The 25,358-nt window shown below is 37.5% G+C and overlaps 1 protein-coding gene across 2 annotated transcripts in view; it reads right to left on the reverse strand.

Moving 5' to 3' along the window:
- Positions 1-25,358, reverse strand: part of PTAC3 (plastid transcriptionally active 3) — a 285,319-nt gene that overhangs the window by 91,215 nt on the left and 168,746 nt on the right. For both annotated transcript variants that reach the window (XM_089808584.1, XM_089808583.1), the window contains exon 7: positions 20,140-20,297. In XM_089808584.1, the coding sequence (XP_089664710.1) occupies positions 20,140-20,297 (158 nt within the window). The remainder of the gene's footprint in view (positions 1-20,139; positions 20,298-25,358) is intronic.

Genomic DNA, 25,358 nt, shown 5'->3' on the forward strand with positions numbered 1-25,358 from the left:
CTTGTGATTTCTAGTGCAAATCGCACTATAAAGATGCCATTACATGTAACATTTTAGAGAAATGCATGCTCTCAAAGAAAAATTATACTCTTGGAATGCAAACGCATGTTTAATTTTTCCTTCTAACTCTTAACATTTTTTTCTTATGAACAAAATTGGACTCTCCAAGGTTAAATACATGAAGCAAATGCATATGCAAAGTGAGTTTATAGTGCAATTGCACTCTTGGAGGCCCTTTAGATGCACTATTTTAATTGAAAAAGACATGTTCGATTGAAATTGGACTCCTACGATGCAAATGAATGTTTTAATATATGTTTTTTCACTTGCCCAAGTCAAACACTTACCCTCAAAGAGAAAATCACACTCTCCAAGTGCAATGACGTTTTATTTTTTGCCTTCAACTGCAAATCGCACTTTCCAGGTGTGATCGTGTGTTTTAAAATATGTTTTGACTTATGGAAGAGCCAAAATCGAACTCTAGAGATGCATTTGCAAGCAGGAAATAAATTACACTCTCTAGATGCATTTGCATGTGACGTATTTCAAAAAAGACATGTTATTGAGTTGCATAACATAAATTTTCCATTCCGCATATGTCTAATTGATTATTGAGCAAATATCACTTAGAGGGGTCAAATAGAATATTTACACTATATAATTTACGTATCATGTGTAAATATTCAATTAAAAGTAACATTTTACTAAGATGTTTTAAATAAAACATTAAAGTAAATCTCAACATTAAGTTAAACTATCTAATACACTATAGTCACTTAAGCGAAAAATCAAAAAGCAACTCAACATTAGAATATAACCTAAAGTGCACTATAATGACTTGAGTGATAAATTTAAGTCATAAAGTAACTTAAAAACATAACATAAAGTGAATTTAAGTTATATTTTTCAAAGAGTGCAACTCAACATTACAATATAACATCCATTTGTCAAATATGCAATTGAGCATGGTAAGTCCCCTTTTTGGACACTTAAATGGTCATATACATCCGATTAAGCCATAAGAACCGAATTGAAGGGAAAACCAAAAGCAAGAGATTGAAGGAAACAAAAAAACTAAAACCAACTTAACAAGCACTCAAAAATACAAAAAAGGACATTGAAGGCCTCAAAAATCAAGCATAGACTAACAAAATGAAAAGGACTGGACGAAAGCCTTCACTGAAAAGATTCATTATATCAATTGAGGACGATTGATTCATCAATCTTGGCCAATCAAATAATGAATTATCTCAAAGAAATGTGAAACTCAATTGGAAAAGTTTCGTACTCTTACCTCCATTTTGTGATGACAAAATGCAAGACAACACGTGTCACAAATCCCCGAGGAAGCCTGCCCACAGATGGTTTCCATATAACAACGGACAATTAATTTTATCTTTCCTAAGATTGATGATTAGGAAGCTTACTAAGGAATTAGGACTTAAGTATGTATTGCAAATCAATGATTATTCCTTAATCTTTATTTAAAGCCCAATGATGTATGTTAATCATTGGGAATCAACATTCTTCAAGTAGGGAACATTACAATTTTTCATTTTCAAGTGCTATCAAAATCCTAACTGAGAATTTTAGAAAAAATTAAGGTCCTAGTTAGGGACGTTACAAATTATGTGAGGCCATTTGCCTTAAATAACTGATCATTGAGACTAGGAGATTTCCCAACAATAAGGTACTGAAATAAGATAATTTTTAGTTTGCTATGGTTGCTTTATAATGGAACTGATTGAAGTAAAGAACATAATGGAGATGCAGATTTGGATCATCCAAGGACAGCTGAGGCCACATGTGACTTTCACAAAAATAGACCAGTACTTATTGAGGTTAGGGTAAAGGAGGACAGAGACACCTCAAGGGAGCACAATTCTGTTTTCCTAAATTCAACCAGCAGCCACTTGTCATCACACAGGGATTCCATCAAGGGCAGGCATGATTTGGTTAATAAACATATGGTGAGAATTCTAAATGTTGAACACTCATGGTCTAATTTCACCATAGCACTTAAAGATAAGCATGAGAAATCAGATCCCTTGTAAGAATAGTTGAGGCTAAATGAAGACATGACCATTGCATTTCTTACACAGATTGATGACACCGATCAAATAATATCAACTATTTGTGGAAAACGCATAAAGGAAAGATATCTCTTACAAATTTGCAGGTTCTTAGAGAAGCTATGGTGGTGATGAAATCAGATTTCTTTTAACTACTTACTGATAGAGATCATCTCCTCCATCTCAATGAGATATATTATGATGCATTGTGAAGAAAACAAGATGATGCAGACAAGCTCGCCTATGAGCTTAAGGTTACCCTTAAAAAATGGGAAAATCATGTTGATGAACATGGCATGGAGTTGTACTTGACACATTCTTCGGTTTCCATACATTTTGTGAAACCACATATAAGGAGTTTGTGAAACCACATTAAGGAGGGGGAACATAAAACAAGAGTGGTTGACATTGGGTAAATGGTTGAGGGGATGAAGGAATAGTTTGCTGTCATCAAGAAGATATATAATTTTTAGTTCGATGCTTTGTTGTGGAGATGTCAGTGGCAATTTAGAATGGAAGAGATCTAATAACGGGGAGGGTGATTTTGAATGGGCTTCATGCTGCCCTGAAAAATCAGAGAGCTCTGATTTTATGTTTAGAATAATTGCTTTGATTATTGACAAAGATTCGTGAACAGGCTTGACACTACTCTATATTTCAAACCAGGCATGGAAGAAAAAATTGAAGAGGAGGCAGCGTCTGAAGAAGAATTGCAAGTTACAAGGTATCCATAAAAGAGCAAGAATCAAATGACAAAGCAGATTTATTTCACTTGTCAGGAACATGGGTCACTTAATCACATATGTGAAATTAATAAGAAAAGTGAAATATTGCAGCCAAGTACTGTTCAGAACATACAAACATATGTGGCTACAAAATTTGAGCATTGCTAAACTCAAGTAAGCAGTATGTTTGAGTCTTAGGATGTCTCTGATGAAGTGCCTGAATCTTCATATGATGATGAGTTGCATGATAATGAAGACACTGCAGCAGGCTTAGCCATGCATTTAGATCAATCTTACGAGGAATGTGAGACATCTAAAAAGGAAGGAAAGAATCTCTTGTTGGGTGACAAAGAGATTATGATTGATGGTGCACGTGAAGATGTTTTCCTATCAGCCAATGATGTATACACATCTTCAGAGAGTGCTGATGCTTTTGTTGGTCCATGAAAAATGGTGTCTACATATAGAGCAGATCCTTTCTTGCAATGTTTGTACTTTTGACCAAAACGTTTGTTCCTACTTCATCTACACAGTTAGGCATGTCGAGTGGCATTAATAGCATTGATATGATTAATCAAGGACACTCGGTTACTTCATGTAAATCTGATTTATGTCATGCACATGCTAGTTCACATCATTTGGAGCGACAATCGGAAGCTACTGAGGATTAAATTGTTCCAACTCTAGCACATTTTGATGACACATATCATTATATGGGATGATTGAAAACCATCTTTGCAAGGAACAACTTCAGAAGAGACAACAGGGAATCAAAGAAGAATGCTCATATTTGTAAGCAGTCAAGGGATGAGAACTATGAAATCAGATTATCGACATATTCTTTCAGATTGCGATCATCTCCTCAGTTGTCTAAAGATTCATTTAGAGGCATTGAGGAAGAAGCAAGAAGAAGTGGACAGCCTTACTTTTGAACTCTCAACCAAGAGCCTATCTTAGTGGCATTATGTGAAGGAGAAAATCATGTAGATGATCTTGGTCAAAATTTGATTTTGTCACATTCTTCTTCAGCTCAACATTCAGACATGATAGATGTGGAGGACCAGAAGGAAACAGGAGTTGATGAATTCCATGCGAGAGGATTGGTACAGGAAGATATAATTGTGGCCATGATATTGTTGCCTCAGCGTGACAAGTGAGCATAGTACACTACATATCTCAGTGGAAAATAATGATGGGAAAACAGATCAAGAGTTTGTACTCTTGAAGGAGAAGCATTGACAGGGACATGCAACTTGAAGCCATGTGGGAAAAACCTTAACAGGAAATGCACTTGATTTCCAGTAGGTTACACCTCTACAAGAAGCTCTTGAGGGTGGGCTCTAAATGGATGAAGTTGCACAAGACTTAGCTCATTTTGACATCACCAATAAATATATTGACTCCCTCATCTGGATTGTTCATTTTGATGAGGGACAAAACAGGCCTAGGGATCGAGTCTGAACATCAAGCCTGCAAACACATAGACGAGCAATCGGAGATGATAAAATCAGATTACATGCAATTTCTTTCAGCAAGAGATTGTGCCATTACATTTGCAAGGCAGCTTTATAGAGCATTTGCAAGAAGAGAGGTAGAGGAGGTTACTTCAAGGGTTATAAAGATTGAACAACTTAATGATGGAGTACATGATGCTCATAATAATGAAATAATTGAGGGCAGTAGTGGTTTTGTTATCATTGAGGGTGTGCATGATGATAACATAGGGGTAGAGTAGGATGCGTATGATTCATTTACACTTAGCGGGCAGGTCATGCATAATAATCCATTTCACCGTAATTACATTGTGAGATATGCACATTCTTTGTCATTCAGCCCACCTATTGATGACTTGATGCTTTGAATGACACATAAGACTGGGGTGAATGATTGGTATGAGATGCTTTTTCCCACAGAGAGCACCTGAATCCTATAGGCCTTCATGTTTGGTCCTCTAGTAGGGCCACTACTTTGGGATACAAGTTAGAGTGGCAGTGTTGTGGCAGATGGTCATCCCACTTGTAACTAGTTTAAAGCAACACATCATTATAGATAGTAGGAAAGATGAATAACCTTTTTATTTGTGGGATCGTGGTGGAGCATTCCCATAGGTAGATGTGTTTCAGTGCGATGCTAAGAGTTTGAGGATGCTGCCCTGGGTGGATTTACACAGGCATTCTTATCAGGCTACTCTTGGGATATAATCTGATACTCAAACTTGCAATCCAGGAATTTTTATGATTGATGGCATTTCTTCCAGGGTGTTGCAGCATATTGAAAACAATTATATCAGAGTAGTGCAGCGGATTGGCAAAACAATATTTGTGAGGTTGATATGGGATCCAACCACTGGGTTTTTGCATAAAAGTTCAAATTGCTTAAGGGCAACTAATCCCCGAGAAGGGAGAACTGTAATGTCTCCTTATCACTTAATGCATGAGGAGTTGGTTAGCTTATTTCTGATGGCGACACAACCCAAGAACAGAATGGACACAACAGAAGAAGGGAAATTGTATTAACTGAAAAATAAGCTAGTACATTTAGTACAGAGAAAATAAACTTCAAAACATGCCCTAAGGGCTTACAATAGCATAAATGTGGAGATAATTTCTCCTATCAGTACCTCCTCTCAAACTCCACTCTGAACTGCCTTTTACAATGCCAGGAATCTCCTTAAATAGACCCCGGAGGGTTAAGGTCTAGGAATACATTCTAGAAAGTGCTAGTAGGCATCCACCGACCAAATAGAAGGTTCCAAAAGCTGCGTTAGAAGTCGACGCAAATCTAGAAGAATCCAGAAATGGTAACCGAACTTCCGGGAGGCATAACTTTTGAACCGTAGCTCTGATTGACGAACCGTTTATATTTTTGAAAAGCTCTCGAAGCGCTCTATAGCCCTATGGACCAGTTGCGCTCGTCCCCCATTTTTCGGCCCTTTTCAAGGTCATTTAATGCCCCTAACCTGACTTTGAAGCATTCTTAGGTCTCCACAACCCGAAAAACTGCAATAACTTTCAAACCGTGAGGCCTTTTGACCTGATTCTTTTTCTGGAATGTTCTAAATCTCAATTACATTCATCTGGCCAATTCACACCTTCTAGTTTACCAAAATGATGGCCCAATTACATGCTCCTATTTTTTCGGGATTTTCTAGCACACTGATAGTGGAACTGTGAGAGTTGGAACCTTTATTTGACCCAAATGGGTGTCCAAAAATGAAAACACATGAAACAGAAACTAAGTCTAAGTACATTTTTTTGGGTGACACAGGATTGCCCTTATACCTCTGGATACTCCTACATCAGACACCTAGGGTAGATTGAAAAGTGACCCTGTCACTTTATGAATGGTAGAGGAAATCCCAAATGGGAAACTTCAGCTGCTGAAATCCAAGTTGAGTCCTCGATCGGTCGTCCTTTCCATTTGACCAAATACTCTTCATACTGCTTGTTTCTGGTACTCCTACCCACACGATGATCTAGAATGTCTTCTATCTCCTCCTTCTTAGAAGCAGGAATCGGACATGGCTCTAACACCAGCTCCTCATCTGCACCATCATCATGATACTCTGTTAAATCTGCAATGTTGAAAATGGGAGAAATGTGAATACCATCTGGCAGCTCCACCTCATATGCATTTCCTGAGTCATGTTTCTTCAGAATTTTGCAGGGGCCAAATTTCTTCATTTTCAGCTTGTTGTAAGTACCGGCTGGAAATCTTTCTTTTCGTAAGTGCACCATGACTAGATCCCCTACTTGGAATTCCTTATGTCTTCTCCTTTGATCAGCCCTAGCTTTATACTCTTAATTCATCTTGGTAATGTGTGCCTGAACCTCCTCATGTAGACGCTTGATATGTTCAGCAAATTCTTCCGCTTCAGCACTTGTCCTCTCCCCTTGCTCTATCTTCCTCAATTCTGGTGCAGTCCTTGGGCTATTCCCATATACAATTTGGAATGGTGATTTTCCAATACTCTTATTTATAGAGTTATTGTAAGCAAACTCTGCTTGTGGTAGAATCAAATCCCATCCCTTGGGCTTATCCCCAACTAAACATCTCAGCAAGTTGCCCAGACTTCTATTTACCACTTCTGTTTGGCCGTCAGTTTGTGGGTGATGCGTGGAACTGAATTTCAAGTCTGTTCTCAACTTTTTCCACAATGTCCTCCAGAAATACCCCACAAATTTAGTATCTCTGTCAGAAACTATACTCCTTGGAAGACCATGTAGTCTTACCACCTCTTTGAAAAACAAGTCTGCAATATGGATAGCATCATGAGTTTTGTGGCATGGAATGAAATGTGCCATTTTGGAGAACCTATCAACCACCACGAATACTGAGTCATTACCCCTTTGTGTCCTTGGCAATCCAAGAACAAAATCCATACTTATGTCCTCCCATGGCCTTGATGGAACAGGCAATGGCTGATATAGGCCAGTATTGTGACTAAACCCCTTGGCAACTTGACAAACCTAGCAACTCTGTACAAACTTCTTCACATCCTGTGAAATTTGAGGCCAAAAATAATGTTCTCTAAGAATGGCAATGGTCTTATCTCGACCAAAAATGTCCTACCATCCCCCCACTGTGTTTCTCCTTAATCAGATTTTCCCTCATGGAACTCCTTCGAATGCACAATTGACTAACTTTGAACAACATGCCATCCTGAATCAAATAGTCTAACCACTTGGTTCTATCTACAGCAACAGGTTCTTTACAAGCTTTCCATGCTTCAGCAAAATCAGGATCCTCGGGGTACAAATTCTTGAGTTCATCAAACCCAACTACTTCAACCTGCATTACTGTAAGCAACAACTGTCTCCTACTTAGTGCATCTACAACCCTGTTAGATTTTCCACTTCTATGCTTCAACACAAATGTATAACTCTGCAAGAACTCTACCCACTTCATATGCCTCTGATTCAATTTACCTTGGCTATTTAGGTACTGTAATGCCTTATGATCAGTATACAAAACAACTTCCTTTGGCAATAAATAATGCCTCCGTTTCTTTAAGGCCTAAACTATTGCATAGAACTCTTGATCATAAACAGAATACTTCTTCTTTGCATCATTCAATTTTTCACTAAAATATGCAATAGGCTTACCTTCTTGGCTTAATACAGCCCCAATAGCGCTGCCACTGGCATCACAATCCACCTGAAAAACCTTTCTAAAATCTGGAAGTGCCAACACAGGTTGTTTTGTTACCTTCTTCTTCAGCAATTCAAAACTTCTCGTAGCTACTGCAATCCATTTGAACTCTTTTCTATCCCCTCTTATTGTATCAGTTAGGGGTGCACATATGCCACTGAAATTCTTAATAAACTTCTTGTAAAAACTAACCAGACCATGAAATGATCTTACCTCAGTAGCAGTGCCTGGAGTAGGCCATTCCAAGATGGCTTTTACCTTCTCCAGATCCATTTTGAGACCTTCGAGTGATATAACAAACCCCAAATAGAGTAACTCCCTTTTTGCAAAGATTCACTTCTTCAGATTAATTAACAGTTTCTCTTCCCTTAGCCTTTCAAGGACACTACGAATATGCAGTAAATGTTCTTTCAAAGTCTTGCTGAAAATTAAAATATCATCCAAATAAACAATAACAAATTTTCCCAAGAACTTCTTAAGTACCTCATTCATGATCCGCATGAAGGTGCTTGGGGCGTTCGTCAATCCAAAGGGCATGACTAACCACTCATAAAGACCCTCCTTGGTCTTGAAGGCTGTTTTCCACTCATCTCCTTCTCGAATCCGTATCTGATGATAGCCACTCTTGAGATCTATCTTTGTGAAGTACTGAGCTCCACTCAAGCAGTCCATAAGATCATCCATCCTTGGCAAAGGAAACCGGTACTTGATGGTTATCCTATTTATAGCTCGAGAATCTGTACACATCCTCCACTCTCCATCCTTCTTTGGTGCGAGTACTGCAGGTACTGCACATGGACTCAGGCTCTCTTGAATCAAGCCCTTCCTCAACAGCTCCTGAACCTGTCTATTTAGCTCCTCTATTTCAGTAGGAGTCATCCTGTGAGCAACCTTGTTAGGCAAACTAGCTCCTGGAATTAGATCTATCTGATGACTGATTTGCCTTACTGGTGGCAATCCATCTGGAACATTATCAGAGATAATATCTCCAAACTCCCCTAGTAAATCTGAAACTTCAAGTGGTACTTCACTACTACCTTCTTTATCTTTCCTAGGAATCAAAGCATAGCACATATGCTGATGTTTCATGCCATCTAAAAACTTCCTTTCATCAACAAGACAAATCCTAGCACTGCTACATACCTTTTCACCTTCCTTTTTCATGGGCTTCAATTTGTGGCGAACTCCATCCTTTGTCAGAGAGTATGTGTTTGCATGTCCATCATGTACTGCATGTCTATCAAACTGCCATGGTCTACCCAACAATAGATGGCAAACATCCATCGAAATAACATCACAGAGAACTTCATCATGGTAACTCCCAATTTTGAATTTCACTAAACATTGTTCACTTACCAGGACCTTATGATCATCTTTTACCCAAGCAATCTGATAGGGCTGGGGATGTTTCTCCCTCTTGAGCTTCAGCTTAGAGACCATCTCTTCTGATACCAAGTTATCAGTGCTACCACCATCAATGATCACGTCACAACATTTATCCTCACACTTGCATCTGGTACGGAACAAACTCCTCCGTTGTCCTGGTTCAATCTCACCACTTAGTAGGACTCTTTCATTTACCAAGGTCTCTCCTCTCTCTGCATCCTCTGAATGTGATGATTGTGCATCTTCATCCACATGAGCAACCCTAGCTTGGCCCTCAGCTCTCCTATCTGTCCTTCCTTGTCGTTGAGGGCATTCAAAGGCACGATGACCTTCTTCATTGCAATGGAAACAGGTACCACGGAAGCCACCTCTTCCTCGTCCACGTCCTCTACCTCTTCCTCTCTAATTTCCAAAGTCTTGATCATGGGAGCGGTTGAAACCCTCATTCCTCCGGTTCCTGCTAGTACCCACATCTTCATTTTTCTTTTGGGTTTCATTGCGGCCTCCAGATGATCTACCGCTTTCCCTTCCTCCTTGACCGCGCCCTCTTTGTCTTCCTTCAAACCTTTTATTCAACTTCTCTTCAACTCGTAGGGAACTCTGGTATGCCTCTTCAACGCTGGTCATTCTTACCAAACTTAATTCCTCCTAGATGCTAGGTCGCAACCCACTGATATAACGAGCAACCTTCTCCTTATTTGCTTCTGCATGCCCCGCTCTAATCAAGAGTCAGTAAAATTCCTCTGTATATTCTTGGACTGATCTTCCTGTTTGCTTTAACCCATGCATCTTCTTAAACAAATCAAGCTCGTAGTCCACAGGAATGAACTGCTTCTTCAATTTGTACACCATGCGATCCCATCTTGTGATCTTCTCCTTTCCTCTTCTGTTTCTTTCCAATTGAACCTCTTGCTACCAGATTTTGGCATGGCCTTTCAGTTTGGCCTTTGCAAACTTAACCCTATCTGGGTCCCTGATATCCTCATACTCAAAGTATTCTTCTAGTTCATTGATCCAATCGATCAACTCATCTGGTTTCAGATTTCCTGAAAATACACCCACTTCAATTGTGGGTCTTTTCCCAAACTTAGTAATGGCCCTAAAAAGCCTTTCCTCTGCATGATTCAGAACTTCCCCGTCAAATTCCCCTTCTGGTCCCATTTCTTCTTCTTCATTGTCATCCTCACGGTCGTCACCTGCGGCCACATTTGCTCCTCTACGGAACTCCTCTTGCAATGCCTGTACCTTCCTTTGAGGGCTCTAACCTCGTCAGGATTAATAGCTTTGGCCCTTCCGCCACGCTCTCTTCGTGGAGGCATCTTCTAACTCGAACCCACAACCACACAGTCCTGGGGTAAACTACCTCACAGTCGGCGCTCTGTCTACACACTCAGGAAAACCGGCTCTGATACCACTTGATGGCGACATAACCCAAGAACAGAATGGACACAACAGAAGAAGGGAAATTGTATTAACTGAAAAATAAGCTAGTACATTCAGTACAGAGAAAATAAACTTCAAAACATGCCCTAAGAGCTTACAATAGCATAAATGTGGAGATAATTTCTCCTATCAGTACCTCCTCTCAAACTCCACTCCGAACTGCCTTTTACAATGCCAGAAATCTCCTTAAATAGACCCCAGAGGGTTAAGGTCTAGGAATACATTCTAGAAAGTGCTAGTAGGCATCCACCGACCAAATAGAAGGTTCCAGAAGCTGCGTTAGAAGTCGACACAAATCTAGAAGAATCCAGAAATGGTAACCGAACTTCCGGGAGGCATAACTTTTGAACCGTAGCTCCGATTGACGAACCGTTTACATTTTCGGAAAGCTCTCGAAGCGCTCTATAGCCCTATGGACCAGCTGTGCTCATCCCCCATTTTTCGGCCCTTTTCGAGGTCATTTAATGCCCCTAACTTGACTTTGAAGCATTCTTAGGTCTCCACAACCCGAAAAACTGCAATAACTTTCAAACCGTGGGGCCTTTTGACCTGATTCTTTTTCTGGAATGTTCTAAATCACAATTACATTCATCTGGCCAATTCACACCTTCTAGTTTACCAAAATGATGGCCCAATTACATGCTCCTATTTTTTCGGGATTTTCTAGCACACTAATAGTGGAACTGTGAGAGTTGGAACCTTTATTTGACCCAAATGGGTGTCCAAAAATGAAAACACATGAAACAGAAACTAAGTCTAAGTACATTTTTTTTGGGTGACACAGGATTGCCCTTATACCTCTGGATGCTCCTGCATCAATTTCTCATCCCAATCAGCTAATAAAATATTAAAAGGAATGCATTTCCAGTCATGAATTTATCTATGAGGAAATGGAGAAAATAAGTAATAGTTAATGGGCTTGAGCCTTGACATTGTAAAATTTAATTATGTTATAAAATAATAATATAATATAAAATGACATTATAAACTTAAAGTGACTGTTATCCCACAGTGCTTAGCTGGGATCTAAGATGTTTATCCTAGTTCTGAATCAAATTTGGCTTTGGATTCAGATTCCCAAATTTGGCCAAAATAAAACTAGAAGGGTTTCAGTACCGCAGGTATATATACGTACATATGCATATGTGCATATTAATACATTCATACATGTAACATGTTCCATGTTCCATGTTCATTCATCATTACTTCGAAACTTTAAACATATAATAATAAGAAGTTAGAAGCATGATACTCATAAATCTATAATTGCCAATAAAATAACTCATATATCATATTCATACTCTGCAAAAGTCTCAAAGTGTCTCACTAATCCAACTAGGGACTTCAGCAAGATACCTTGGAATTTTCCTTTTTAAGATATGGTGGGATTTCAAGACAATTACTTTACAGTCTCTACTCTAGCTATGGATTATAATGTATGATATCACTAAAAACTTATGTAATACAATGACTAAATAATAATAATGTTATTTCAAAAAGAATGACTAATATCAATGAGATTGCTGCTGTTTGAATAATCAGATGTATTCCAAATGAATTAATATTAAGGATGCATTTTCAATTAGTGCAACTATATGATCTTTTCTATATCTGTAATGGCAACTTGAATATGTGAGTTATCATAATAGCTTTCTTAGATGTAACAATTGAGAATATGCTATGAACCTGGCTATATTTGCTTAATAGTGATTGGATTGCTATTTTGTAATGTCCCCATTTTTGCTAGCATCAAAGTGTGAGGGATTAGCCTATTATTGTGATCCTCATAGACTACTTATTGTGGATAGAAGGTCTTCTGAGACAAAGGCTTGGCTATGAGAGGGTCTTGTCTTCTTCACAATTCAATACGTTCCAATTTAGTCTTTGTTTCACTACGATTGGGCTTTATTTGGGCTTAGTTTCATACACTTGCTATTTATGGCAAGTTCAGTGATGATTGAGAGGGACCTTTTCTATTTTAGAAAAGTGCATTTGGTCACATGGAGAAATAATAGGTGTGCTCTTATTTCAAACGACATACGTAAAGGATAACTATTTTGGGAGTTATCATTATTTTAGGAAGTATGCTTTCAATCATCCTTTGAGTTGCTATTGGTTTATCAATATCACCGTTTCCAACTATTAAATAGAAGTGTAGTTAGAGATTTAATCTTGTCCATTACTCGCTCCGTAGTTAAGTGGATTCTTTCCTAGAAGATAAGAATTAAGAATATTGGTAATGCCTCTTGAAAAATCTCTGAACTTCTTGCTTACCGTGAGTTGATCTAAGGGATGGTGAGAAGGGGGAGGCGTCCCTTCAAGGTAGGAGAGACTTTGTCTCATATGTTGTGGATAGTCTACCTATTTTGCGATTGAATTTGAACAAACTATTGGTTGCAAAATTTTTGCCCAATAGTTTTTGGCAACTCTGTTGGGGAGATGATGCGCATTTGAGAGCCTCATGCTTTCATTTGAAACATACCCATGTCCTTTTTCATTGTGAATATTCATTGCAATTTTGTTTCTTGAAGTTGTTTCAAGCATTCCCAAGGACATGTAAATGGTCCAAGGTCCTTGGGGAAATACTTTTGGACGGTTAAATCTAGCTCCACCTCTGCATGATCGTTCTGATGGCTCGGGGATAAACTTCCCCAAGTTTTTTGGTGATGAACAACATCCTAATGAACATATTTGTTTCTACAATGCATAAAGTGTTCATATTTTTGGATATGAGGACGTGTTTGTAAGGTTGTCTGTGGAAACTCTCCAAGGTATGGTTGTTGATTGGTTTTACCTTTTACCACCAAGTAATATCACAAATTGGGCTACTCTCATAGCCAAGATCAAAGAAGGTTAAAGCCTCCTGAAGATGCTTATGCATTGTTAGCCTAACTTTCTCAGCTGAAGAAGTTATCTCACATACCTATGCATGAATTTGTTGCTCATTTCAACAAATTCACATGAAGAATTACAGTTGTTGCTCAACCTAAACTACAAACTTGAAGTGTTTCTTTGGCAATACTCAAATTCATAAAGTAGATTTTCTATGAAGGAGAGTAGCCCTAGCTACTCTTGCAGCAGCACAGACATTAGCGATTGAAATTTAGGATGATCTTATTCTTGTTGGAAAGATAAGAATCAAAGCAAGTAGGTTTGTTTTTGGAGAAGTTATATTGCTTCTAATTCATCTTCTTCTAGTGCATGGATGGATCCTATAGTGCAAACATTAGTAAATGAATTACTTGCCCTCAAAAAGAAAATAGCTCAAGCCATGATATTCATTCCTTACGAAGATGTACAAAGGTGGCCTCTTCCAACTATTCCTCCTATTTCTATTGTTGGGAATCAAAAAAAGTTAGTTTCACCGTCAAAGGATCTTTCAATTGAGGACCTATTAGCAAAGACAACAGTGAAGCATCATGTATTTGAAGCTACTAGTCTTGTTATTCTCTTCCAAGAAAAGGAAGAAGACATAGCTAGCAATTCTCGTTTCTGGTGCATGTAGTCTCATAAGGCCAAACATGAAAAGATGAAGGAAAAATATAAAATTCTAATGTTCAAAATAATCATGTCATAAAAAGGGACATGCGAGCAAGTTCTAAGAAAGCTGAAAATGATGTATTTGTGTCTCAAGGTCATGAACTTGAGTACAATTTGGATAAATGTTCTACCATAGAGCTTGAAAAGGAGTTTCTCATAAATAATAAAGACTTTCCCAAGTCCGAAGTTTGTGAGCAGTATGTTGGGGCAAGAAATGCAATCATGTCATTACTGAAATCGCATGAGCAAAGTTTTTTGGAACATCCTAAGTTGCTAGCGATTAATGAACCTGTCATGTCCCCTTTCTAGAGTGGGCATCAAAGACAATAGAGTTGGCCTATCATTAGAGTCTTGTAGGCTGGCAGTGGTGTTTAGGGACGCAATCAAGGTACACAGTGTTCGAATCTAGAGTTTCAGACAGTAGGAGAGCAGTTGAGAGCAGTTCCTTAATTGTAGGAGGAGTTTCCTACATTTTAGGAGGTGGAGATGGGTTACATTCTTGAGTCTCTACAAGATCATTCTATGGTTTCAATTTCGGGAGATTCGGAGACATTCCTATTTTTTAGGCGTATCCTAATTTTGAGGGATGAGACTGTCAGTTATTTCAGATTATCCGGCATCAATCATAGGAGGTGACGAGTTCAGTTTCACCTTGCAAGGTGTTTTGGCTATCAATTCACTATTTGGGAAATATTTTAATATATTTAAATATTCTCCTAAGTTAGCATTTTAATAATTTGCATAAGGCTAAGTTATAGCCATCTTGGAGTAATAAGGGGTTTTTTGGCCTCATCTGGGTGAATATCCCTCGGTGTAGTAGCTCATTGGAAAGATCTTGAACTTTTCTAAATATTTCTCTTTTGACTCAGAGCATTTCGGTGAACAAATTTCTTTCTATTGGGAAAAAGGTCATTTTTTGGATACTTGACCACTTTAAAAATGAGAAATATATTATTTTATAACCCAACGCCACATGGGGACACTTTTAGGGTCCGAGCTAAGTTTGGTGGGTTATAAGGAGGTAAAGGCAAAGTTCGAAGGCATTATTGACATATTACATCTTGGATTTGTGTTTTGGGCTCTTGTTGAGCTTTCAACATTTGGGATGCCAAAAACACTTGCTTTGCCTATTTGGGACGTAGCCCCCAAAATAGTGGTATGGATTCTTGCAGTCAGAAGAATCTTGGAGGTTGTGCATTGTTTCTTCTGGGGAATGTAGTACTGAGTCAAAGTTTTAGCTGGGGTTTGAGTATTTTACCCACGTGTGGGCACTTTGCAGCTGTATGGCCGCACCTGGCAGCCATCTACTTTTTCACGTACAACATTAGAGTGCTGGATTCTAGTTGTAGCTTCCTTCTGGGCTCATGTTTCACCTTCACGCCTTCATGTTGGCTTTATTCTTAGTTGTAATCATTTGAATATTATTGTAAATCTTCATCTGGTTACATATTAGGCATATATTCAAAAAAAATATGCTTGAAGCGACTTTGCTTTAAATGTATTTGGAATACATTCTCAGTACTGGTTTATGTTATTGTACTTCTATTATTACTTATTGAAAAATCATCAAAAATATAAAACAATCGAACCCTTTTGCAACTTCTTTCTAGCTCTACAAAAAAAATTTAATAAACAGGGAAAATAAATTTTACAATATAAAATTACAGCAGATCAGCAGAAGAGATCCATCAGGGATCTTTCAAAACCAATCACACAAGTTGCAGTTGGCAAGAAGAATGCAAAATTTGTTCAATCAAGGAGTGTCCAATCCAACATCTTGTAGGGTTGGAAGCTAATGGAAAGCTAGACATTTCACATGTACATGAACATGAAAATACTATTGAAAAAGAAGCATGTTCAATTCTGAAGGAGCAGTTTCAATTCATGGACTTGGAGCAACAAGACACATGATTTATCTCAAAAAGGTGTATTCTTCCATCTCTTCAGGCATTAACATCATTGCTCCAATTGTTTGTGATCGATCTACATGAAGTTGCTTGTGAACATGCAAGGTACCGCAAGATGCTGAAAAAAGGTAGCTATTTTGTTTAACCCGTAAATGATTTCATCTTAAAATTTGCATTTTTTGGCTAGTTTTAATTAGGTAGGTTTTTCTTTGTGCTTGAACAAGTTTATTTATTTTAATTGGGTTTGCTTTGCAATAGTACTATCAGATTCTTTTTGTTTTTGGCCACCTAACTCTATAGCCCAATGGAAAAGAAAAATGCACGTAGAGAATTGGATTCTATGACACTCATTGTTTCAAAGGGAAAACTAGTGACATTCCCCAGCCAAAGCCATTTTGTTGTCTCACATTTTGTCACCATAAAATGGAGGTAATAGTAGAAAACTTTTCCAACTAAGTTTTAGATCTTTCTAAGATAATTCACTATTTAATTGGCCAACTCCGATCAACCAATTGTTCCCAATTCACATAGTAAATCCTTTTACTAAAGGCTTTTGTCAAGTCCTTTTTGTTTTTTCATTTTGTTAGCCTATGCTTGATTTTTAGGCCTTCAACGTCTCTTTTTACGTTTTTGAGTGCTTGCTTAGTTGGTGTTAGTTTTTTGTGTCCTTTAATTTCTTGCTTGTGGTTTTCCCTTCGATTCAAGTATATTTTAGGGCTTAATCTGACTTCTTAGTCAAAAGATATGACTATTTGAGTGCCCAAAAAGTGGACTCTCCAAGCTCAACTGCATATTCAAGAAATGGTCATTATATTCTAATGTTGACTTGCACATTTTGAAAAATATAACTTAAATTCACTTTATGTTATTAACTTACTTTATGACTTAAATTAATCACTAAGTCATTATAGTGCACATTACGTTATATTTTGATGTTGAGTTGTTTTTTGATTTTCCAGTTAAGAGACTATAGTGCACTGTATAGTTTAATTTAACGTTGAGATTTACTTTAATGTTTTATTTAAAACATCTAAGTAAAATGTTACTTTTAATTGAATATTACACATAATATGTAAACTATATAGCATAAATATTCTATTTGAAGCTTTTAAGTGATATTTGCTCAATAATCAATTAGACATGTGCTACATAGAAAATTAAGCTATGCAACTCAATAATTTATTTATTTTGAAATATGTTACATGCAAATGCATCCAGAGAGTGCGATTTACCTCTTATATGTAAATGCATCTCTAAAGTATGATTTTGGTTTGTCCAATCCAAATGCATGAAAGTCAAAACATATTCTAAAACATGCAAACACACCTAGAGAGTGTGATTTGCACTTGAAGGCAAAAATAAAACATGTCATTGCATTTGGATAGTGTGATTTTTCTCTAGGAGTAAAAGCATTCAATTGAGAGCCAAACCGGTATGCTTTCAATCAGCCTTTCAGTTGGCGTTGGTTTATTGGTATCACCGTTTTCAATTATTAGATAGAAGTGTATTTAGAGATTTAATCTTGCCCATTACTCGCTCTAAGAGTTAGTGGATTCTTTCCTAAAAGATAAGAGAAAAGAATATTAGTAACATCCCTTATAGAATCTCTCAACTTCTTGCTTACCTTGAGTTGATCCAAGGGATGGTGAGAAGCGGGAGCTTCCCTTCACGGTAGGAGAGACTTTGTCTCATACATTGTGACTGGTCTACTTATTTTGCAATTGAATTTGAACAAACTGTTGATTGCAAAATATACACCCAATAATTTTTGCATTTGCATGAAAGAAGAAAACTACATTCTCTAAATGCAATTACAAGTAACATATTTCAATCAAGATTTGTCAGAATTTCCTTAAATAATAAAGACTTTCCCAAGTCAGAACTTTGTGAGCAGTATGTTGAGGCAGGTAGTGCAGTCATGTCATTAGTCAAATCACATGAGCAAGGTTTTCTCGATCATCCTAAGGTGCTAGTGATTGATGAACCAGTCAAGCAAGTTGCAGTTGGCAAGAAGAATCCAAAAATTGTTCAATCAATGGGATCTCCAATCCAACATCTTGTTTGGTAGGTTGTTAACGGAAAGCTAGACGTTCCACATGTACTTGAACATGAAGATACTATTGTAGAAGATGCCAAAGAAGCATGGTCGGTTGGAGTAGTTTCAACTCATGGACCTATCCTGGAGCAGCAGTGGACGTCATTCATCTCAAAAAGGTGTACTCTTCAATCTTTTCCAAGAGGTGTTACATCAGGAATTCACATCATTGCTCTAGGTGTTACATAAGGTCAAAGAAACGCCAAAGCGAACATGAACCTAAAAAGAATTTGAAACCTATCACATATCACAATTGTGGTAAAATTGGTCAGGTCAACAACTTCTGCAAGAAGTGGTTGACAGATCAAAAATCCAACAGGGAGGGTTTCAAAAGCAGGTTCGCCTCGAAAAGCATTCAGATGAGTCAGCCTTCTATACACTCACGGCCAAAAGACCAGCATTTATCAATCTTTAACATGGTTAGTAGTAAAATAACCATTAAGGGAGTCTTAAAGTAATATTGTAATATTTAGCCTTTAAAGGTTATATAAGTAGTTTGGTTAGGAACTTTCTATTATGTAAGTCAGTCAGTCAATTTTAACTTTTAATAGCTTCCCTGTATGTCTTCAGTTCTCAGTCAATTTTGTCATGGAAAGATCTTTTATAATCCTCTATATTAGGAGTATTCCTCTGCTTTATTGAATAAAACAATCAATTACCATTTTAAATTTTTGCATATTCTATTTCATTATTTTTAAGCATTTGGATAAAAATTTGCTCAGTTTTTCAAGTCATGTCAACTGATTGTAAGACATTGTGAATCGATTCAAATTTTATCACTGAGGACATCGAGCCTATGTTCTCAACAAATGAGAACATAAATATTGAGGACATTGAAGAATAGGCAGTAGAATAGTGGCACAAGCAGAGGTACAAGGCAACGCATCAATAGGGGCTTCTTGGATGATAATGATGTGCCTAAGGATCGTATTGGAATCATTATAATCCAGTTCAAGGCACCCACACATCCTCTGAGAAGCCTTAGTTGGAGATGAAAATGTAAAATACAGATTTGCATGTCATGATCATGTCATGCGGATATGCATTCAACTTGTTTTTTGATCTATAAATCAATAAAGAAAAATTTATAGGTGCTCTAAATTAAGTTTCATGCATGCTTTTAAGAATATATGGCAAATCAATTTGGATTTTAATGTTCAGAAAATTTCACCAACACTTTGCTGAGTCCCAAGTCCATATCATATTTTAGACCTGCCAGCATATTTGCTAAGTTCAAGGATTTCAACTGTGTGTTCACTAACATTGCAACTAGTATAGACACAATCTATATATGATCTCATTGTTCGGTAAACCATATCCATTAGAAAAAGAGCTTTACTCTTATATCCTCATGCATCTAATTTACATTGAAGCTTGTTTCCAATTAAATGAAAATATTGGTTCCTTGTTTACACTTAAGACTTCTGTCAATAAATTAAAGCACTGTAGAATATTCTAGCAAGTAGCTAACAAGAAAATGAGCCAGAAATTATAAAGGAAGCTTTCTAAAACCTACCAGAATTCTCAACAACAAGATGCTTTAGTAGACAATTTGAATTTCAGATGGAAAACATCTAGATTTACCTCCTATTAAGACAGTACATAGCTTGAAAATCAATTCAAAAAAGTGAAATTTCAATTGCTTTTCCAATTATATACATGTCTACATAAGATACAAACATTAAATCAAGCACTTAACTATTTCAAGAGACTTCAATTATGTCTACATCTAATTTCTCACCATGCACTAGTCTTTAGAGATTTCAAAATGTCCTCCTAAATTTACCTTCTAATTACCAACCTTAATTTTTATAACTTACCTTCAAGACATACTGCTCGAAGATACAAAGAAAGTGGGTCTCCATGCTTCCCATCATTGTGAAGAATTTTCATTGCTCCCTGATAACACTTGAGTGCACGAAAATGTCTTAATGCTTCATTTATAACGCCATACTTTGTGAAGGATTCTACCAGCAACCTTCCATACCAAGAAGGGTTTGTTACAAATCAGTAGTCTAGACATTGGTTGAACAACACATGATTGAATTAAATACCTACAAACATAAGTATTGATATACATATACAAGCTTTAACGACTTACTAATCTTGTCTGTCAATTTTCAACAGATACAAAATGGTGCACTTTTAAGATATAAGATGCTCACAAATACAACAGTAGCCCCCGAAAAGAATCAAGATGTAACTTGTTCCAAACGAAATTTGACTCTTCAAATACACAACAGAGTGCATATATTCCAAATCCCATTCTATTGACTTATATCCAACATCGGCTCTAGAAAAAATTTTAAAATTCTCTTGAGACTTCACAGCATCACCTTGGAATCACAAAAGAATCATGAAAACAAAGCATAAAGGAAGATATGAAGAATTGTAGAAGTGTGCAGGAGATAGTTTATAAAAGCACTGGAACATTGCAAAATTACATATGATGTTGAACTCAGTTATTTGAAGACATATCAGGTTTATCTTAAAGGTATTGGTGTCCTGTTGCTTGCTTACAGAAAATTTCTTCTAGTGTTGGATTTGCATATTCAGACAATCAGTTTATAGTTACAGAGTCTTCATTTTATTCTGATCGAAAGAGATTATTCTGAAATTTGATCTACAGCAGTTCTGATAAGATTTGTCAACAGTCAGATGTATTTTGAAGGATACCACAGCATTGAAAATCAAAATAGTCAAAATAATCAACTCTATAATTTTACCTCAGATTAAAACCAGGATTGAAAATCATAATTGATTCAGGCTGATATTGTACAAGACAGAATGTTGATCAGTATATAACCATGTCTGTAAAGGATTATACAAAATAAACATACTCTCAGACTTGTATTGATTATACAGAAGATTTATTGTAATCTGAATTATTGTTCAGATTAAGGGAGTTGCAGCTCAGAAATGGACAGAGTTGTTGCTCTGTTATAGGGATTGTTGTTCCTACCGGTTGAAGCCCTGAAAATTGTAAGAGAAGCTCATTCAGTTGGCTGGATTAGGACAGTAGATCCTAGCAGCCTTGAAGTTGGTGGTTTTTCCCAAGTTGGGTTTCCACGTTACATCTTATGCATTATTCTTTGCATTGCTTTCATTTACTTTGCTACTGTTTTATATTAAGGAAAATCAGACTAGACATCAAAGGAACGTTGAAGTTTAAATTGGCTTAGATTATATACGCTACTAATTCAGCCCCCCACCCCTTTCTCTCAGTAGTGATTGTGTTCTACAATATGTGTATATACAAAATAGAAGAATGATTATATGCATAAGTGACTTCATATAAATTTGAAAAATTTGCAAATTATACTTTTGCTGAAGAAGTTAATATGAATTTATAATAAATGAGATTGTCTAAATTTATATATATATCATATTAAATTGAGTCACTTATGAAAACCGAACAATTGCAAATTACACAAATTGTGTTTGATCGGCATATTGGTTTCAGGCCCCATTAAATTTTGAAAGGCTGTCGAAAGCAGTCCTGGAGTCATGTCCATGTGAAGTCATGTCCACAAAGGACATCACTTTACGGGGAGTCATGCCCCCCATGGGCATGTCCCCAAGGACTTATATTAATAAGGACGGCAGACTGGAAGATAAACACACAGCAAACACAAAATACACACAAGTCTTCAAGTGGTTTTATCTTCTGCTATGAAAAACACATATATCATATAAAACAGTCTGCAATCAGACTTACTCTCTGATAATATTAAGTTCTATATTATATATATATATATATATATATATATATTGATAAATAGTATCAATGATATATACAAATAGAAATAAAATATACTCTGCTAAATCTGATCATCAATTTTAACAAACACCTTTATATGTCGTAGGTGTAGAAAAGGTCGCAACTTTCTATTAAGTCGCTATTGATATAGCAATTTCATGATAATATAATGAAGTATACTTAAATGAGGTTAACTCTTAGTCTAATATATTTATATATTATGAGTTTCATATTTAGTCTAATATATATTTTTTGGGTTTAATTACTATATTTATGCATTGTTAATAGTATTATTATATTGGGCCAGTTAATGGGCTTCTGAGAGCTCATTCTCTTGCATGTCCCCCCAAGAGTTTCTTGGACACTGCCAGACTCATGATGGGTTAAGATAAATTTCAACAGAGCCTCAAAAGGAAATCTGGGCCCCTCTAGGATCGGTGTTGTAGCTAGAAATGATGCAGGAAACATTCTGGCATTAGGGGACAAAAGGGCGAAGGATCATGCAAATAATCAGGTGGAATGCCTGGCTGCTGTTGAAGCTGCTTTGCTTGGTGTGAAACTTGGGATCAAAAAGCTACACCTAGAGGGAGATTTGCAGATTGTGGTCAATGGAATTGCTAGAGGCAGCTTAGATGCTTGGTATCTTGACAAGCACATTCAACAAATTTGAACCATCCTAGAAGACGTGGACGAATTTAAAAGTTTCCCATGTGCTCAGAGAAGCAAATGTCCTTACAGACAAACTCTCAAATGTGGGGGTGGCAGCTTTTTTTTATGAGAACTTTGATGTTTGGGAAGATGTTCACCAAATCCAATTATCAGATTTGGATTACTGATAAGTGCATCACAATCATTGCTACATCAAGAAACTATCCATCTTGCAATGGCCAGTTTAATTATTAGTAGGTGTGGAGGATGAGTGCTGGGAATGGATTTTAATCCCCTCATACTGAGGATTGGAAAGCTTGACACCCGTACCCTACGTTGAAGTGTGGGACTTATGACATCATCATCTTTCCATACGAAACTAGAGATAGTGGAGTACGAAGATTTTTATTGAAATGTCCCAGAGACTCATGTGAGCATCAGCGAGAATGAAGTGCAATCACTACTTCACACCTTGGGTGATGATCCTTCTCGAGACTTTGAATGATGATAAAAGCTTTCCTTACTTTCACTTCAGTAATCCAAAGAAAGCCCTTTTTTTCAGCAGTTTATCATTTTTTCTCTTTTCTAGCAAGATGGAGGCGAACTTCTCCCTATCCACTAATGACCAAAAGCCCTCTTTTGATGGAGCAATCTCGGCTACTCGCCTACCAAATGTCTTCAAATTTGATCGTGACAAATTTTGGGATGCATGAAGCTGATTTCCGGGGAGGATTTCTTGGTGAAGGATTGGCGACCCCATTGAAACTTAGATATCTCTTCCCTTTTCCTCGCTTTGGGACTCATGGTCGTTGATTCGAAGCTAGAAGTGCGGTATATTGTGAGGGATAGGTTGGAACTGAAATGGGGTGGTGGTTTTGAGGATATTGTCCAATGTGCAAAATTGGGCATCGGTCTTCACATGGGTGTTCGGTCGTGGCATTTGATCAATGGAGGGATTGGGGAATTGTAGCCCCTTTTGGTCTGGTCTTTCGATGCACCAGCGGTAGTACACCTTCCAATGGCTCGATTGGGATGGTGTAAATTACTAGCCTTTGTGCAATTGATTGATCGTGCTCAAGTTTCGTTAGGTGATTGAGTCTTGAGGAAGCGTAAATCCACCCTAGTGAAATCTAATGCACCAGTGGATGTTAATGGGCGTCCTCTTGTCAGGAGGCAATTGCTTGTGCATTGTCGTGTTGTGGAAGCCCATGAAGGCAATGTTTGGATGGTAAATGTTGTTGATGAGGTTGTGGAGATCTCTTGGGCCCGGGCTAAGCCAAACATTGGCAGGGTGTTGGTGCCAAATTCGTCATCGTTTGTTGGTCAAGTGTCTAATTGCAGTAGAGATGAGAGTATCAAGGGAGTTGGGCTCTCATGCTGATTTGCTTCCTTCTGCTGGAAGCGAATCTATTTCTTCATCTCATACAGTTGATAGCATTGGACTGTTGGCAAATGCCATATTTTCAAAGAGATTAGCTGTGGGTCGCAAGGGAGTAGGTGGTTGCTTCCACATATAATTTCTACTACATAGAGTCCTTCATGGAGTATCTATTGGAGAGTTCAGATGTGAAGGAGGATTCATACAGAGTGTCTGAGTGTACTCTCATCTGAGGCTCTTATGCTATTCAAATATTGGTGGGAAGTATTATAGAGACTCTGTCTACTATGCTTCCCCACAAGAATTTTGAGGTTGGGTTTGCTAAGAGGGTTGCCCAGGATCCTACCTGACCAATAGTTTGAAGTTAGAGATAAGAGTCATCTTCTGATTCCCAATTTGATGATGATGAGCCCTTGACAAAGATTGGGAGTTTTTATCGGCATTACACTATGAGGAGTGCTCATCATTTTTCTATTGAACCACAAATAGAGGACTTGGTTTAACGTTGGTGTGGGTTGGCTCCAGTTTCATACCAGCCATTATGGGATGGGTTAGCACCATTTTTTGCAGATGGGATTCACAATTGCTTGCAGTATCTACACACCCCGGACATTTTGGCAAAGGTTGGAATTGCTATTAGCAATTCAAGTACTTGTGATTGTTACCATCTCCACAATGCAGTTGGGTGTCATTATTAGTTTGATGAGAACTCAGGTGTGGACAGAGTTGGTATTTCAGTTGCGTTGAGTTCCAATGGGTTGTTGCCTTCATCAACACCTCGGATCAGTTTTCAGACGATTTTGTTGTTGATGTCCATTATTTGGGTGTTGGTGCTACAGGAGTTGCTTGTACACAGAAATGATGGTACACAATTTTACCTTTCAGATCCAGGTGGATTATGTGTTCATTTTGCTCCAAGATTGCTTGGGCACAAGCACTCCTAGGGAGGGAGGATTGTAATGTCCCCATTTTTAGCAAGTTCTTACAGTTGGCCAAGTTAGTTCACCACAACAAACCTTGTGGGCTGACAAGGCGTTTTGGGGGTCTCGGTTATGGATTTACTATTTTTAGTAGTTGCTATTCTTGGCAGTGAAGTGGGTGGCTTTGCAGTGGTTGACACCTTCAGTTGATCAAGCTAATAATTGCATGAGCTCGTATTTATTTATTATTCATGGAGTTCCTTTATTATAATAATATTTATATTATTATAATAATGACTTTAAGTGATATTATAAAAAGCAAGTTGGAAAGTT

The sequence above is a fragment of the Cupressus sempervirens genome, chromosome 11 (assembly GCF_028749045.1).
Source record: "Cupressus sempervirens isolate cs-2001-9-10 chromosome 11, ASM2874904v1, whole genome shotgun sequence".
Taxonomy (NCBI): domain Eukaryota; kingdom Viridiplantae; phylum Streptophyta; class Pinopsida; order Cupressales; family Cupressaceae; genus Cupressus; species Cupressus sempervirens.